Raw genomic sequence first — 16546 nt, 5'->3', positions numbered from 1 at the left:
TTAGTTCATCCCTATGAAATCCCCAAACCAGCTTCCCTACCCTCTGGCTCCTACCCTTGTAACCGCCCCCAGTGTAAAACCTGTCCCATGCACCCTCCCACCACCACCTACACCAGTCCTGTAACCTGGAAGGTGTACACGATCAAAGTCAGGGCCATGTGTGAAAGCACCCACGTGATTTACCAACTGACCTGCCTACACTGTGAAGCTTTCTATGTGGGAATGACCAGCAACAAACTGTCCATTCACATGAATGGACACAGGCAGACAGTGTTTGTTGGTAATGAGGATCACCCTGTGGCTAAACATGCCTTGGTGCACAGCCACCACATCTTGGCACAGTGTTACACCGTCCGGGTTATCTGGATACTTCCCACTAACACCAACCTGTCAGAACTCCGGAGATGGGAACTTGCCCTTCAGTATATCCTCTCTTCTCATTACCCGCCAGGCCTCAACCTCCGCTAATTTCAAGTTGCCGCCGCTGATACCTCACCTGTCATTCAACGACATCTCTGCCTCTGTACTTCCGCCTCGACTGACATCTCTGCCCAAACTCTTTGCCTTTACAAATGTCTGCTTGTGTCTGTGTATGTGTGGGTGGATATGTGTGTGTGTGTGTGTGTGCGCGCGCGAGTGTATACCTGTCCTTTTTTCCCCCTAAGGTAAGTCTTTCCACTCCCGGGATTGGAATGACTCCTTGCCCTCTCCCTTAAAACCCACATCCTTTTGTCTTTCCCTCTCCTTCCCTCTTTCCTGATGAAGCAACTGTTGGTTGCGAAAGCTTGAATTTTGTGTGTATGTTTGTGTATCTATCAACCTGCCAGCACTTTCGTTTGGTAAGACACATCATCTTTGTTTTTAGATATATTTTTCCCACATGGAATGTTTCCCTCTATTATTTTTACATGAATGACTGTAGGAGAGACAAACATTTAAACTTAAGATGTATACATTATTTGCGAATAATAGGAGGACAAGGATGGAGGAGGAATATAATACACAAAACATGAAAAATATTTCAAATGGAAATGTATTTTAAGAAACATAAGATCAGGGAAACAGAAGATAACTGTCAGCTTCATATCTGTCATCATAATCTGTGATGAGTGGAATTACTATAAGTAGTGTATTACTTTTGTACTTATCATTCCAATCAGTTTTTTACAATCAATTTTGATAATGGAAACTGTATTATAAGGATTAACATATGCAATGGAACTGCCCCTAGCTTTTCCCTTTTCTAATCCTCTGACATTTTATTTTATTTAATGAACTTTTGAGCTGAGTTTGTGAGGCAGTACTTACAACTATCCAAAGGTTATCTATATAGCACTGCCATGGGCAGAGCCCATGTGGTACGTTTCTCCACTTAAGGTGTGTGCTGCACAACTCCTTAGGAATTTAGCACTGCCTATGGCACCTTGCCAGAGTGAATTTTTTTTATCCTAAGCCACTCTGCTCTCTTCTGGAGTTTTATAAATAGTGGATGTATGTGAACTACGCACAGATGTGAAACTTTGCTTCCTGCTTTGTAAAGGCATCATAGAAACTGTTGTGATGAGGAAAAGGTTACAGAAATGGTACTTTGGGAAAAACTGAAGTGTACAAGTGATTTTCTGCTTAAAAATGGTGACATGCTGTTAATGACATACCTTGTTCTGGACACCCATCAATTGCCCAGAGAGTTGAAAATGTCAAGAAAATTTATGAACTTGTGCTTGAAGATCAATATAAAATGGAGTTAACTTCACTGCTCATTTACTGACACACCTTATGTACCTGACCTGGCTCCCTTTGATTTCTTATAGAATTCTCCTGTTTATAAAATATTTTTCTTTCCCTATGTCTCCCAGCCTCTACTCATTTCTGCTGTGTTCAATGGATTTTTATACTACATTTAATTTTTTATTGCTTTCTCCATGAGACATATCTAACAGCTAATTTTTTATAGCATAAATTGCAGCCACTGGTGAAAGCCTGCACATCTCAGCCAAAGTTGTATTCTTACATATCTTAGCCAGGGTTAAAATCCTGCACATATCCAACATAAATTAACTGCCATTTGTCAATTTTTCAATTTACTGGAGTGAGTTTTAGATGAAGTAATATAATTTGAACTTTATGCAGGACATGCCCTGTCAATTGTCTAAGCTGAATCCAAAAACTGATAGCATCTTTTATGCAAATTATACACAAACAAAAAGCAGTGATAACTGAATGAGGAGTGTTTAAAGAAAATCGCTATAGGAGAGTGGTCCAGAACCAGACATTCTATGCAAAGAATCTTCAGTTCAATACCAGGTACAGTTTTTCTGCACATTTTTGTGTCTCAAGAACTGAACGTCCATGACGATCACACATGAAACTTTCTGACGGGTTGCAACTGTGCACTGGATCACCACTCAACCCTCCACCTCCCCTTCACCTCACTGTTTGATCCCCTTCACCCAAAACAATCAATCAATCAACCTCCCCTCCACCATGTACACTCAACACACAATTTAACAACAGATTCATCTACCCCATCCAAGATGCTCTTGAGGTTGTCACACTTGTTGGTTATGGGGGGAAGAAAAGAAGAACTAACTTACTGCCAATCTCATAAGTGTCCTTCCTTGCAAGTGGACAGGGATCTCAAAGGTTTTCTGGAGGAATTATTAAAGAGTGAAGGTACCATAAGTCCTGGCATTTTGAGGGTTCAGAACATTTAGATAAAAACTGCTGTCTCCCCCTTTGTTGATTACATAATCTCTACTGATGAAATTGAGCAATAAGATGAATGCTTTCCCAATCGAAACTTATGCACTGCCCCTAATGATTTAATTATTGACAGAATGTTAAACCTTAATCTTCCTTTTTTCTTCCTGTTAATTGTGTAGTCACTATGGGTGAAATAAACTAAAATAGTAAGGCTGTCATTGCACAGTGTTGTTTCCATGATCTACAAAGAGAAACCAATCACTGCAAAATTCCAGTAATGTATCATTATGTCCTTGTTGATCATCAAGTGCATTTTTCAGTTCTCTGATCATCTTGTGTATGTTTTGAAAGTGGAAGGAGATATACACTTTCCAAATCCTTTCCCTATTCCCTTTATCCCTTTGCTCCCATCTATGTCTTTCAGACTCTTTCTACAAACATGCAAATGCACATTTTTATATGAGAATGTGTTCATGTGACTAATTATGCAGCATTACTGGAACTTCTCAGTTGAAATGACAAAGACAACCACCTGAGGTATTCAGCATGGATCATAAAATTTTTGATTTGGCAGATATAACAATAAAATATGATAATATTTCTAATACTTGAACTAGTAACTGCTTTATAATCAGAATTCCACAGATAAAATTCAAGATTTAATTATTGAAATGCACCATCCCATAAAACAAAATAAGATTTAAAAAACAACTTTATTATTCTGCGTCACAGCTACCTAGCTATTGTTTTGCAAGTAATAATTTTTTAAAATTGTGCATTCTTTATGGTACAGAGCATAAGCATTATTTTGAGATTACCTTTATAACAGGACTTCCATTAGGAGCTCCTTCCTCTACTTTTGGTGCATATGTACCACAGTCTTTGAATACTGGTTTGTTATCATTGACATCTGTTATAAAAACAACAACTACTGCTGTGCTCGTATGAATTGTGCTATCACCATTAACACAGCATGATCCATCATCCATCGCTGTGACATTAAGCTCATATTTGTCTCTATCTAGTGATATCTCATTCCCGTGTAATCGAATTACACCTGTTATTTCCTCAATCACAAACTGTCCAGATGAGGTCCCACCACCAACAAAACCAAATCGAACGTTGTCACCATCCTTATCTGAAGCTACAACTGTTGTGACCAGTGTATTTGGTCCTGCATTTTCATCCACATTTGGGGTGTAGACTTGCTGAGAAAACTTTGGTTCTTCATCATTTTTGTTCTTTGTGTAGATTCTAACTGTTGCTGTTCCAGTTTTTGATGGCTCACCTGTTCGGAATAATGCAAATATTATACATAATTTATCATCACGAAGAACCATGAAACAATACGGAGAAACTTGCCAATAGTACTTTGAACACAATAATATGACAATTTGAAATTACAAAAAACAGTACTACAAGAAATAGTGAGAAAATAAGTAAGTTACCTTTGTCTTTAGCTGTAACAACAAATTCATAGTATGCATTATTATTATCTGCATCCAGCTGTTTATTATTGGTAATAATACCACTTGAATCAACACTGAAATGATCATCAGACACCAAGTATTCAATTTCAGCATTTGCTCCTGAGTCTGAGTCTGTAGCTTTAACTTTCAATATAGATGTTCCCAATGGTATATCTTCATCAACATTATGAGCCTGGTAATCTGGCAGCTCAAACTTTGGTGCATTATCATTAACGTCAGTAACTCGAATTGTAAGCTGAAAAGTCCGTCAATACTAATGTTATTCCTGACATGTGTATGAGTTATTTTTATACTAGTAAATTAATTCAAATGTAAAAATGAGCAAGCATACAGTGTTCTGCAAGTTTTTATGATAATGTGAAAATAAATGTTTTATTCATTTTTAAATAATTTATTGAATCTGGTAGCAAAATTCACCAAATGGTGTCTCAAGCATTTGAAAGAAATTCATAATTATGAGGGTACCCCTCTCTCAGCGACACATAATACTATAAAAATTATGAACTATAAACTGAACAACAATGAAAATTCTTTGTCAGTGTCCGTTTTTATACCTTTGAGGATGGAAGAGCCAGAGTTTTTTATTTAATCTTCAAACATGATATTTTTCACAGACAGCTCACATACAATGTGATATAATAGTAGGAAAATCTGGATACTTAATCAAACAATGGAAAACCCACAATGGAATAGTGACTATATTATGAAAACGAGAGATCGCTCCTTGGCATATAGTGGAGACGCTGAGTCACAGACAGGCATAACAAAATGACTGATGAGCAAATGAGCTGAGGAGAAGTATGTAGGAGATGTGAGGCACTTATGGTAACTAGATTGCATAGTCAAATGACATGTGAAGTGTAAAGAACAAGCACATCAATCACTCCATGTTCTTAAGATAAAGTTATATTCCTGTGTAGCTGCTCTATCTTTCCACCTCCATTTTATGTTTGTGTTGCCATCTTTTAAAAATTAATAAATCAATTAACCTTTCTACATAGGTTTTCACAGCCTGTTAACACAATGAAATTTCCTACTGTTATCTTATGCAGCAAGAAACCTATCAAGATTTTATTGCGGACTAATGAATGCAAGAAATTGTTTCAATCATTGGAAAATTCAGACTTTATGGCACTGCATTAGAGCTATAAAACTTGTACATGATCAAATGGGTTACACCGAACAGAAAATCCATGCTAAAGAACATCGAGACAAAAAGCAAGAAAGAAATACAGAGAGTAAAAGGGCTGATGGTTACAAACAGGCGAGGGGGAAAGAAATTGGTGGAACTACTAGGGCTTCTGTAAAAAGAGGAAGTATGTAGACCATAACCAAATAAGGAACAACTTTCACTGAGAGAAGACTTTACTTTCATGGATGTATCAGAAAAATTCCAACTGAGAGAACAGCCAGGAGTTTTCCTGGCTACTTTGTACCAGAATATATGTGGACTTAAATAATACTTTGTGAAGACACAGAGAAAAAAATCATTGACAAAAGCAGTGTGTCCAACCAGAGGCTGAGACAGGTGTCAAATCTTCAAATTTCTATCGAGGAGGTAAATACTGTGCACAAACGCATGTACTTCTCCAAGAAACATCAAGATCAGACATTTTTCCTCCTGCAAAAATCTTGAATTCTGACTGCATGAGGAAGAAAATGCCTTACGAGAGAAGTGCTGGTGAGATCCTGTCTAACACACCTACTGTGACTTGCAACACCTTGTTGCCTGAGCACATGGGGATTTCAGTACATTTAATCAAAATAAGGACCCACTTTCATTTAATAGTCTAACAGAAAACAGAGAGCAGGGGAAATGCTAACTGCCTCTAGGGAATCAACATACAACAGATAGGATGCCATAAAGCCCATTAATGAAACTGAGAGATTCTGCAGAAAGAGCAGAAAGTCCATGTTTGCATTATGCCCATCTTGAGAAAATGAAAAATAGTGAGCTGATAAAAGGAACAACATGGAACAAATTATGCTTAACACAATCAATAGAACACCAAACTGGGGAAGGAAAAGAGAAGAAGATACTTGTGACTGAGATGTTACTGTACTTAAGAAAGATAATATTTAGCTTTTCTGCTAAAAATGTTATTTCTGCCTTTTCGCATAAACAATGCCCAGTGTAATACTAACACAGTAAGTTATATGGTTTGCATGTATAGACATTTCATTTACTCAAATATGGTTGTGTCTCCTTCCTCCATGAGGTGCCTGTCCAGGAAGGAATGCAGAAGAAGCCCCTGTTGAGTTTGGAAATTAGGAGTGAGGTACCACAAAATCTTTAAACTGGGTCATGAATCACACATGGAAATCTTAGTCGGCAAGAATGTTACCCACAAAAGGGAATGGAGTGGTTTTCCGTTCTGAACAATCAATCAGAAAGTTTCATAGCGCATACACTTTGTTGCAAAGTGGAAGATTTGTTCTGAAAACAACCTAAGTTGAATTTATTACGTAGGTAAAAACATACCTACATTGTTTTCAGTAAAACATGCTAAGTACAAGTATTTTTGGAAGTTCCACATTCACCATAAACCAGTTTAAACTGAAAACTCTAACCTACCTCTACAGATGTTGAAAATCCACCAGAATCTTCTGTGGCTGTCACAATCAGAGAGTAAACATGGGGCTGCCTCAGATCTTCAAAATCCAATTCCTTTGCCAGCTTAACAATGCCTGATGTAGGGCCAATGTTAAATGTGCCTGCTCCCTGGCCCTGAGCTTTCAGTGTGTACCTAATTTCACGATCTGCAAAGGACTTTGCTTTTACAGAAATTATGCTGCAACAGGAAAAAAATAACAGTTTTGTAAAATTGACCTCAGAAACCTTCCTTATGAATAATTCAAATATGCAGTGTTTCACATAAATGTAACATGTGCTATGTACTTTTATAGAGGCATCACAGTTCCTTATATTAATAGGTAAATCTTAAATCAAATTTTTCACCACATGGAAGAGAAGGTATGATTAATTCAGTGGTTCATACATTTTCATCTTAAGCAAAGTGAGCAACCGTCTACAGGGAACACTTAATGAAAAACATAATATATACTGATTAAAGATATGACTTTTACAGTGCTGCACTTGCACTGTGATCAAAAAGCTGATTACCATCAGGAACACAGTTGCACAATAAATGATAGTACGCTGCAACAAGTGAATCAGCAACAAAATAAATTCAAATTTGATAGACGTAACTGGAAAATACTGCTTTCATCTTCACTTTGTGAAAGTCACTGTAGAACTTTTTCAAATGACTCTTACGTTTAGATATTTATGAACGTTATACACTAGCTGGTGTCACCAGAAAATACAGTAAATTATTCCCTGAACGGAGAAAAAATTTTGTGAAACATCTTATGTTTAAGAGATTGTTCCCATCATCCTCCATTCCAGTAAGCAAATTTGAAATAGTCTACACTTGCAATTTTGGGAACCATTTCTATTTTTTACTCATTAACTTTCTGATGTTGGCTGAAAAGGGTTGATTATTTTTATAGGCAGGAATATATTCTTGTGTAACATGTCTCTGTATCATATTTCTCTGCTTGTGTAACATTTATCTGAAGCAAGTGTTAGTGTTATGTTTGATTTACTAAACTTGGAAATTAGTCTCATCTCAGTTATTACTCTAATTATTTAAAATTTGAACAGTTGCCATGCCATTCAGGCACTGAAAACACCTGAATGTTGAAACATGTACAGGAATGATCTCACACACACACACACACACACACACACACACACACACACACACACAGGAGGGATGGGAGAGGGGGAGGTGGAGAGGGAGTGTGTGTGTGTGTGTGTGTGTGTGTGAGAGAGAGAGAGAGAGAGAGAGAGAGAGAGAGAGAGAGAGAGAGAGAATTTCTGTCATTTACTTAAGTTCATCTATGTTCTTACTCAGAATCTTTCTTCTGGTTTTCTGGGATCTCAGCTTCATATGACGGCATGTAGAATTGTGGAGCACGTTTGCCACCAACAATGGACAGCCTTTCCTCAGGTGTTGACTGGAAGTGTCGCTCATCCACTCTCCCATTCTGATCTTCTGCTTTAACGTACAGCACATACTCCATGTCCAACTGGAAAGGGTCGGTTCCTCTTGTTCGAACTACACCCGAGCGCTCATCCACCTCAAATCTTCCACCAGCTGTTGGAAGTTCACATTTCAAATTGTTTCACCAATGTGATTGAAACATATAACATTTTTACAGACAAAAATACTACTATCATTAAAAAAATTATAACCATAATCATAAGCCAAAATTCATCCTAGCTAGAGAAGAGAACACAACCCTAATGTAGGTAGAAATATAAATGGTTGCACATGCGTTTCTCCTCAAGAATAAAATAAAAAAAATGGATAAAGGTGTTAGAACTGCAAAAAATTATTACAAATAAGCTAATCACAGTGGTGCAAAATGATTCATCACTTCTGATTCCTGCAAATCCATTCCATACTTCTTATTACGTAATCAGTTGCAGTACTCAACCTCAGAGCTTGATGTAATATTGGACAAACATTTAATTTGGAATTTTTACACAGCCTCTGCATGCTGAAAGCCAACAATATCACACACAAAAGTTTTCTTCAGATTGACAAAAAGAACATTATTTAGGATCTTTTATGACCCACCTTCAAGAAGGGTCAAACAGCAAAAACTCATGTTGCTTTGGTCCCTCTTTAAATTTCCATGTTAAATACATAACCAGTGCACCACCATATGGCCACATCAAGGGCACCCATGTTCAGGGCCATTGGGGGGGGGGGGGGGGGGGAGGCAGGGGAGCGGGAGGGGGGGGGGCTAGCCACAGTCCTACCACACTCTCAACCAAAGAAAAAAAATACAGTGAAGACAGGTGTTTTTCTCTCAACAAAATAATTAAAAATTCTCTATTACATAGGATTTTAGCAGGGTTGTAATAGGAACTTTTTAATAATTGCTTACAGGTCACCATTCATCTCTCAAAATATTACAAACACTCCATACCTCTAGGTCTATGTCCCCCCCGCCAACAGACCATCATATGGTTTCCCTTGGGTCACATATCATTTTCGGACAGAAAACTACCTTACATACGTAAACAGTTCAAAGGCATGTTTCTCACATAGAAATTTTGCTCCATTGTCTACTGCCATTGTCTACTGAGTAATCTTAACTGCAAAATATGCCTTTATTTGACGAGTTCCTACAACACCACCCACAAATCAATCCACCAATCTGCTACCAGCCAGATCTCATCCCATAAGTGTTTACACCAAAACCCATGTTGCAACTGTCTAACAATGGAATAACCTGCATTATAGATTCCAAAAAGTTACATATTTTGACATTATTTAGCTATTTCTTTCCTGCTTTTCTTAACCCTTACTTGTTCTACTTTCCTTTCACTTCCTTACTTTGTGTCCTGTATTTTCATTCTGCATTACAGTTAAAAATAAACACACACTCTATATTGTTATTTGTTATTATATAAAATTATACGTATATGGCTATGCCGTGAAATGTGAGGGAACTGCCCCAATGTAAGTGAGAACATGTAGAGCCTACATTGGAACAGCAAATAAGTTAGTGCTTGAAGTGTTCTAAGCTTTGCTCTTGATACGTTTGTTACTTTTTTTTTTCAGTGATTTTATTTCCTAATTTATAGATGTTCATTTCATTGTTAATGTCTTCATTATTAATCTACCACATTATTTTACTGTTCTGAGAAATCTCATTTCTGCTGCCTGAATTCTACTTTCTTGTTGCTGATGTATGTGACCCACCAACACTCTTCCATACAATAAAGTAGGAGCAGTCATGCATTTATTGATTGTTCTATATATACATTTGAGAATTTTGCTGGTGTCTGCTCTGTATCTCATCATATTCCCAACAAATGTCACATCCTTCCCTTCCTTCCTGGTGCCCTCTATCCAGTCATTTCAGAATCACGACTGGAATGGTACATTTTCAATTTTCATACTCAAATACAGACTATTATTACGATAGGGTTGCCACTACCAAGACATTTTAAAGCTACTGCCAGCAAATACCCCCCCATCCCTGAGAGGTACTCATAAACCTCTTTTGTCTGCATCCAGTGTAACAACATGGTCAAAAGTGGTACTGTTTTTCAAAGTATTTGCACATTGCTTATGTGAGGTGGGATGTGAGAACCAACCTGGTATTGAGTTAGGTGGATGTGGAAAACCACCTAAAAACAACATGCAGGCTGCCCGACATAGCAGCCCCCATTGTTAATCCAAGGCAGACTTGATAAGCAGCTAGTGTTCAGCCCCATGCCTCAGAAGTGGGCACTTCAATGTGTTCGGCTATCCAGATGGTAAGGTCACATCCTGGATAACTAATGTATTGAACTTGTTCTAATATTTTGCTATCACTGACAATTATGTATCTTTTATTTTCACTTAACAGTCTTTTTTTTTAAAAATTTCTGTTGAGACCTTTACATATTCTGTCCAACAAATTAATTTCTTTTTGTAGATCATTTTTTTTTTTTTCAGCCAAAAGTGGTGCACTGTCTCGATATAATAGATAGTGGGGAAAGTGTGTCTATTTGTCATGATACCTGCATCAATATGGGCTTTCTATTCTCATAATACACTGTCCTGATATATGTTAAAAAGTGTGCCTAACACATGACATCCTTGTCTGACCTCTTTGTTTGTCAACTTGCGCTGACTTAATTAAGCACTTAAATCCAAGGTGATGAAGATATCGTTGTATATGTTTCTTGTAGTGTCTGACAATGTAATGGAAAATCTGCTTTTTCATTTTTCTCCACATTAATATTGTCAGAAGCTCTCACAAAGTTTATGAATACCAAGTGGGTTTCAGTGTCGCATTCACTTCATTTTTCAATTACTCATTTAAACAAAAATCCTGCAGCTGTCGCCAATTTTCCTCTTTAATAAAGTGCATTTGTTCTTCACTTAAGAGGTGCTCAGATGTATTTTCAGCCTGTTATTCAAAATCTTGGCTTGCAATTTTTTACAGCTGATTTTAATCTCCTTTTTTAATCAGTGAGATGACTTTTGCATGTTTCCATGTTTCTGATCGGAGCTCATGTAAGACAACCTGGCCCCAGTGTAGAAACATATTCTCATTCTCAATGCTGGGCAAGTCCACCCCTCTGTTCCAGAGGGGTGGCCGCCTCTGTTTGCAGTCTCCTACTGTGTTGTGCACTTCATCTGCTATTAATGGAACATCCTCTTCCCACACCAGCTACACTGTGGGAATGTAGATGTGTTCACACACCATTTGCACTGCGACCATTCTCAAACGATTTTAACGAAAATATTTGTTAAAAAATGGTTACTCTGCAACTCATAGTCTCATTCGTCAGCTTCATGATGAACTGCTTTTCATTTCTTTAATAGTCATTGCTACTGTGATATTTCAGTATTAAGTGAGGTACTGTGTGAAATCTGAATAGTCTGCAATGAAAAATAGGGATCACCATGATTTTGCATTTGGCAGGTGTTAGATAATACGTTGTTGTGTATGAAAATTATACGCATATTGAATTTTCTTCAAACTTGACAGAAAATCTGTATCTTTCTTGAAGAAAACAGATTGTGTGCAGTGGACTCATTTCCAATTGTGCGCAAATGATAGAATGCGAGTGAAATATTCATCACATCCCTCATATCTCTCAAACAGTTCAGGATATCGAAACAAGTTTTTGGGAAATAAAACCCAAAGCAGGGAGAACTTTTCCGTGCGAAACTTCCTTATCTATTGCGATATACAAGCAAATATGTATTTTTGCAATGAAGTAATGTAGTTATCTTAAGGGCAATCGACAGACTGTTTCAGGGTTTTGTCGCAAATGCAACCGCATTAGGATGTTACGTGAAACAGTGTACACCCTGTTGTGTTTTTGCACAAAAGGCTAATGTATAATGGTAACAAGAGAAAGAAAAAAGCAATTACTTGTCAGGCGAAAATAAATCGCTCCTTCCGTGACAATTTCAGCTTAATCCTGTAACCCAATGTGTTTTTTTATAACAGATCGTTGACATATTCCATGAAGTTGCGGAAATGCAGGCAGGTGACGTTGACTTTTTGCCACGATTTTTCAGTTGACAACCATTCAGCCATCAGATGAGTGTTTTGCGCTGGAGATTGATAGTTCACATCGCTGACCTATACCAAAAACTGGTGAGGTGACGCTTGTGCAAAGGCAGCCGGTATATGTGCGACGTTTGCCGAGTTTCGCCAACGCCACCCAGGTGGCCATGGCTTCGTACCATTTTCGAATATTGTTCCATCTACGCCGCGCAGGCACACGAGCTAAGTGATACTACATGAGCGCTCTCTGTCGGAATTCGGGCTTGCGTAATTAATATTTAGATGTCTAGTTAACAAAGCTGATTGTCGCTAGATGTGCCATTAGTCATAAAATGTTTACTTTCAGCAGGTATTAAAGACACCAACGGGTTCCACGTCTTATCCAGCTGAAACCCACCATCAAAATTAATATCTTCCAGCAAATGTATTTCCACCGATCCCTTAATAACTGAATCCCTGAAGGACTCATCGAGGCCCAAATTTCTGTAGCAGAACAATCCATAGAATGTCCTGTGGGGATACAACCTCGGCGCGTGTGGCGATCGTGTTCAACGCATCTTTCAAGTACTGTGTGTGTTGTCTGGTCAGACATGTCTTCGCCGGTCACTGGGTCTCAATTCGAAGCGAGACTCGTCACTGAAGACAGTTCTGTTCCAGTAAATGAGATCCCATGATGATGACGTCTCTGGAGACGCCCTGGACAGCAGTTAGCATACCAACCTGATTGTCGCCTGCCACACGCCCCTACAGCCAGGGGTGATGGTCTTGGATGCCACTTCTTTTCACAGCGGCGCCCCGTCAATTGTCATCCTTACTGCACAGAGATACGATATTCTACGGACCGTTCTGTTGCCCTTCATGGCAAGCCATTCTGGGCTTACGTTTCAGCAAGATAATGCCGGCCCACTCGCGGTGAGAGTCTCTGCTGCTTGTCTTTGTACTTACCAAACCCACTTTGGCCAGCAAGGTTGCTGGATCTATCCGCAGTTGAGACCATTTGGAGCATTATGGGCAGGGCCCCCATCCATCAGGTTGTTGTTGTTGCGGTCTTCAGTCCTGAGACTGGTTTGATGCAGCTCTATCCTCTGCGAGCTTCTTCATCTCCCAGTACTTACTGCAACCTACGTCCTTCTGAATCTGCTTAGTGTATTCATCTCTTGGTCTCCCTCTATGATTCTTACCCTCCGTGCTGCCCTCCAATGCTAAATTTGTGATCCCTTGATGCCTCAGAACATGTCCTACCAACCGGTCCCTTCTTCTTGTCAAGCTGTGCCACAAACTCCTCTTCTCCCCAATTCTGTTCAATACCTCCTCATTAGTTACGTGATCTACCCATCTAATCTTCAGCATTCTTCTGTAGCACCACATTTCGAAAGCTTCTATTCTCTTCTTGTCCAAACTATTTAACGTCCATGTTTCACTTCCATACATGGCTACACTCCATACAAATACTTTTAGAAACGGCTTCCTGACACTTAAATCTATACTCGATGTTAACAAATTTCTCTTCTTCAGAAACGCTTTCCTTGCCATTGCCAGTTTACATTTTATATCCTCTCTACTTCGACCATCATCAGTTATTTTGCTCCCCAAATAGCAAAACTCCTTTACTACTGTAAGTGTCTCATTTCCTAATCTAATTCCCTCAGCATCACCCGACTTAATTCGACTAAATTCCATTATCCTCGTTTTGCTTTTGTTGATGTTCATTTTATATCCTCCTTTCAAGACACTGTCCATTCCGTTCAACCGCTCTTTCAAGTTCTTTGCTGTCTCTGACAGAATTACAATGTCATCGGCGAACCTCAAAGTTTTTATTTCTTCTCCATGGATTTTAATACCTACTCCGAACTTTTGTTTCCTTGACTGCTTGCTCAATATACAGATTGAATAGCATCTGGGAGAGGCTACAACCCTGTCTCACTCCCTTCCCAACCACTGCTTCCATGTCCCGCGACTCTTATAACTGCCATCTGGTTTCTGTACAAATTGTAAATAGCCTTTCGCTCCCTCTATTTTACCCCTGCCACCTTTAGAATTTGAAAGAGAGTATTCCAGTCAACATTGTCAAAAGTTTTCTCTAAGTCTATAATTGCTAGAAACGTAGGTTTGCCTTTCCTTAATCTTTCTTCTAAGATAAGTCGTAAGGTCAGTATTGCCTCACGTGTTCCAACATTTCTGCGGAATCCAAACTGATCCTCCTCAAGGTTGGCTTCTACTAGTTTTTCCATTCGACTGTAAAGAATTCGCGTTAGTATTTTGCAGCTGTGGCTTATTAAACTGATAGTTCCGTAATTTTCACATCTGTCAACACCTGCTTTCTTTGGGATTGGAATTATTATATTCTTCTTGAAGTCTGAGGGTATTTCGCCTGTCTCATACATCTTGCTCACCAGATGGTAGAGTTTTGTCAGGACTGGCTCTCCCAAGGCCGTCGGTAGTTCTAATGGAATGTTGTCTACTCCCGGGATCTTGTTTCGACTCAGGTCTTTCAGTTCTCTGTCAAACTCTTCACGCAGTATTGTATCTCCCATTTCGTCTTCATCTACATTCTCTTCCGTTTCCAGAATATTGTCCTCAAGTACGTCGCCCTTGTATAGACCCTCTATATACTCCTTCCACTTCTGCTTTCCCTTCTTTGCTTAGAACTGGGTTTCCATCTGAGCTCTTGATATTCATACAAGTGGTTTTCTTTTCTCCAAAGGTCTCACCCATCAGGGGATTCTGATAATCTAACGCGTCAGTTGGACAGAATTTGGCACGATATCTCTCAGGAGAACATCCAAGAACTCTATCAGTAATGCCAAGCCGAATTACTGCTTGCGTAAGGGCTGGAGGTGGACCAACGTTGTATTCACTTACTCAAATTGTCTGGACATGTACATCATTTGTACTGATTTTCGTCCCACTCGGATAACTATTTTGTGCCAAAATGGGATTTTCACTCTGCAGTGGAGTGTGCGCTGATATGAAACTTCCTAGCAGATTAAAACTGTGTGCCGGACCGAGACTCGAACTCGGGACCTTTGCCTTTTGCGGGCAAGTGCTCTACCATCTGACTTACCCAAGCACGTCTCACGACCCGTCCTCACACTTCAGTTCTGCCAGTACCTCGTCTCCTACCCTCCAAACTTCACAGAAGCTCTTCTGCGAACTTCGCAGAACTAACACTCTTGGAAGACAGGATATTGCGGAGACATGTTTCCAGAATGAGATTTTCACTCTGCTGCGGAGTGTACGCTGATATGAAACTTCCTGGCAGATTAAAACAGTATTGGACCGAGACTCGAACTCGGGACCTATTGCCTTTCGCGGGCAAGCTCCGGAGTTCGAGTCTCGGTCCGGCAGAACGTTTTAATATGCCAGGAAGTTTAATTATTTTGTGGTGCGTCGTTTTCTTTTTTTCTGTCTTGGAGCGTATGATATACAGTCGTAGGACACTTAGATGTAAAGGCAAACCGCCGTACTTTCAAAGTTCATTATCGATGCCTTGTGCAGGTGCTTTTCGTGTCCATGTTATAATGTAAAGAAGTTTTGGCACAGGATCAAGCCAATGGTGATCATGTTGCCCCAGCTCCTCCTTTTCTCAGTGCAACGACACGGCTGAAATGTGAAATGCAAAATTGAAGGGGTACTTTGTTAAGTATGTGGAGCGATACTCACTGCGGTCGCGGACGATGAAGTAGTGGATGTTGTGGTCGGTGTCCGGGTCTCGCGCCTGCAGCGTGAAGACTGGTGTGTTTGGCGGCGCGTTCAGCTGCACCACCGCCTGCATCGGCAGTGGACGGTTGATGAAGTAGGGAGGCTCGTCGTTCACGTCTTTCACGTGGATGATCACCCGCTGGTTGTCCGTGTCTGCAACAGCACAAGTCATTCACGTCACGCGAGGCAATGTATTACGTCGCAGATTAATATCGTTTTTTGTAGTACTAATAGTCTGCAGGGTTCGAAACCATATGTGTGCAAGGAGTGCCATCTAATTATATATATATATATATATATATATATATATATATATATATATATATATATATATAGGGGGGATATAATTAGATGGCACTCCTTGCACACATATGGTTTCGAACCCTGCAGACTATTAGTATATATATATATATATATATATATATATATATATATATATATATATATATGTGTGTGTGTGTGTGTGTGTATGCGTGTGTGTGTGTGTGTGTGTGTGTGTGTGTTCCGTACCTCCTCCTAAACCACTGGACCGATTTCAACCAAAATTGGTACACATA

The 16546-nt window shown here is 39.2% G+C and overlaps 1 protein-coding gene across 1 annotated transcript in view; it reads right to left on the bottom strand.

The window, feature by feature from the left end:
* The window catches only part of LOC124616543 (neural-cadherin-like), a 172071-nt gene extending 155910 nt beyond the window's left edge, over positions 1-16161 (bottom strand). Inside the window, exons 1-5 of the mRNA XM_047144861.1 lie at positions 15951-16161; positions 8110-8356; positions 6769-6985; positions 4152-4428; positions 3522-3991 (exon numbers count right to left, since the gene is read on the bottom strand). Coding sequence (XP_047000817.1) covers positions 3522-3991; positions 4152-4428; positions 6769-6985; positions 8110-8356; positions 15951-16161 — 1422 coding nt within the window. The remainder of the gene's footprint in view (positions 1-3521; positions 3992-4151; positions 4429-6768; positions 6986-8109; positions 8357-15950) is intronic.
* Between the last annotated feature and the right edge of the window lie 385 nt (positions 16162-16546).

This window comes from Schistocerca americana, chromosome 5, assembly GCF_021461395.2.
Source record: "Schistocerca americana isolate TAMUIC-IGC-003095 chromosome 5, iqSchAmer2.1, whole genome shotgun sequence".
NCBI lineage: Eukaryota > Metazoa > Arthropoda > Insecta > Orthoptera > Acrididae > Schistocerca > Schistocerca americana.
The sequence above is the reverse complement of the archived record's forward strand: the minus strand, read 5'-3'. Positions and strand labels throughout refer to the sequence as shown.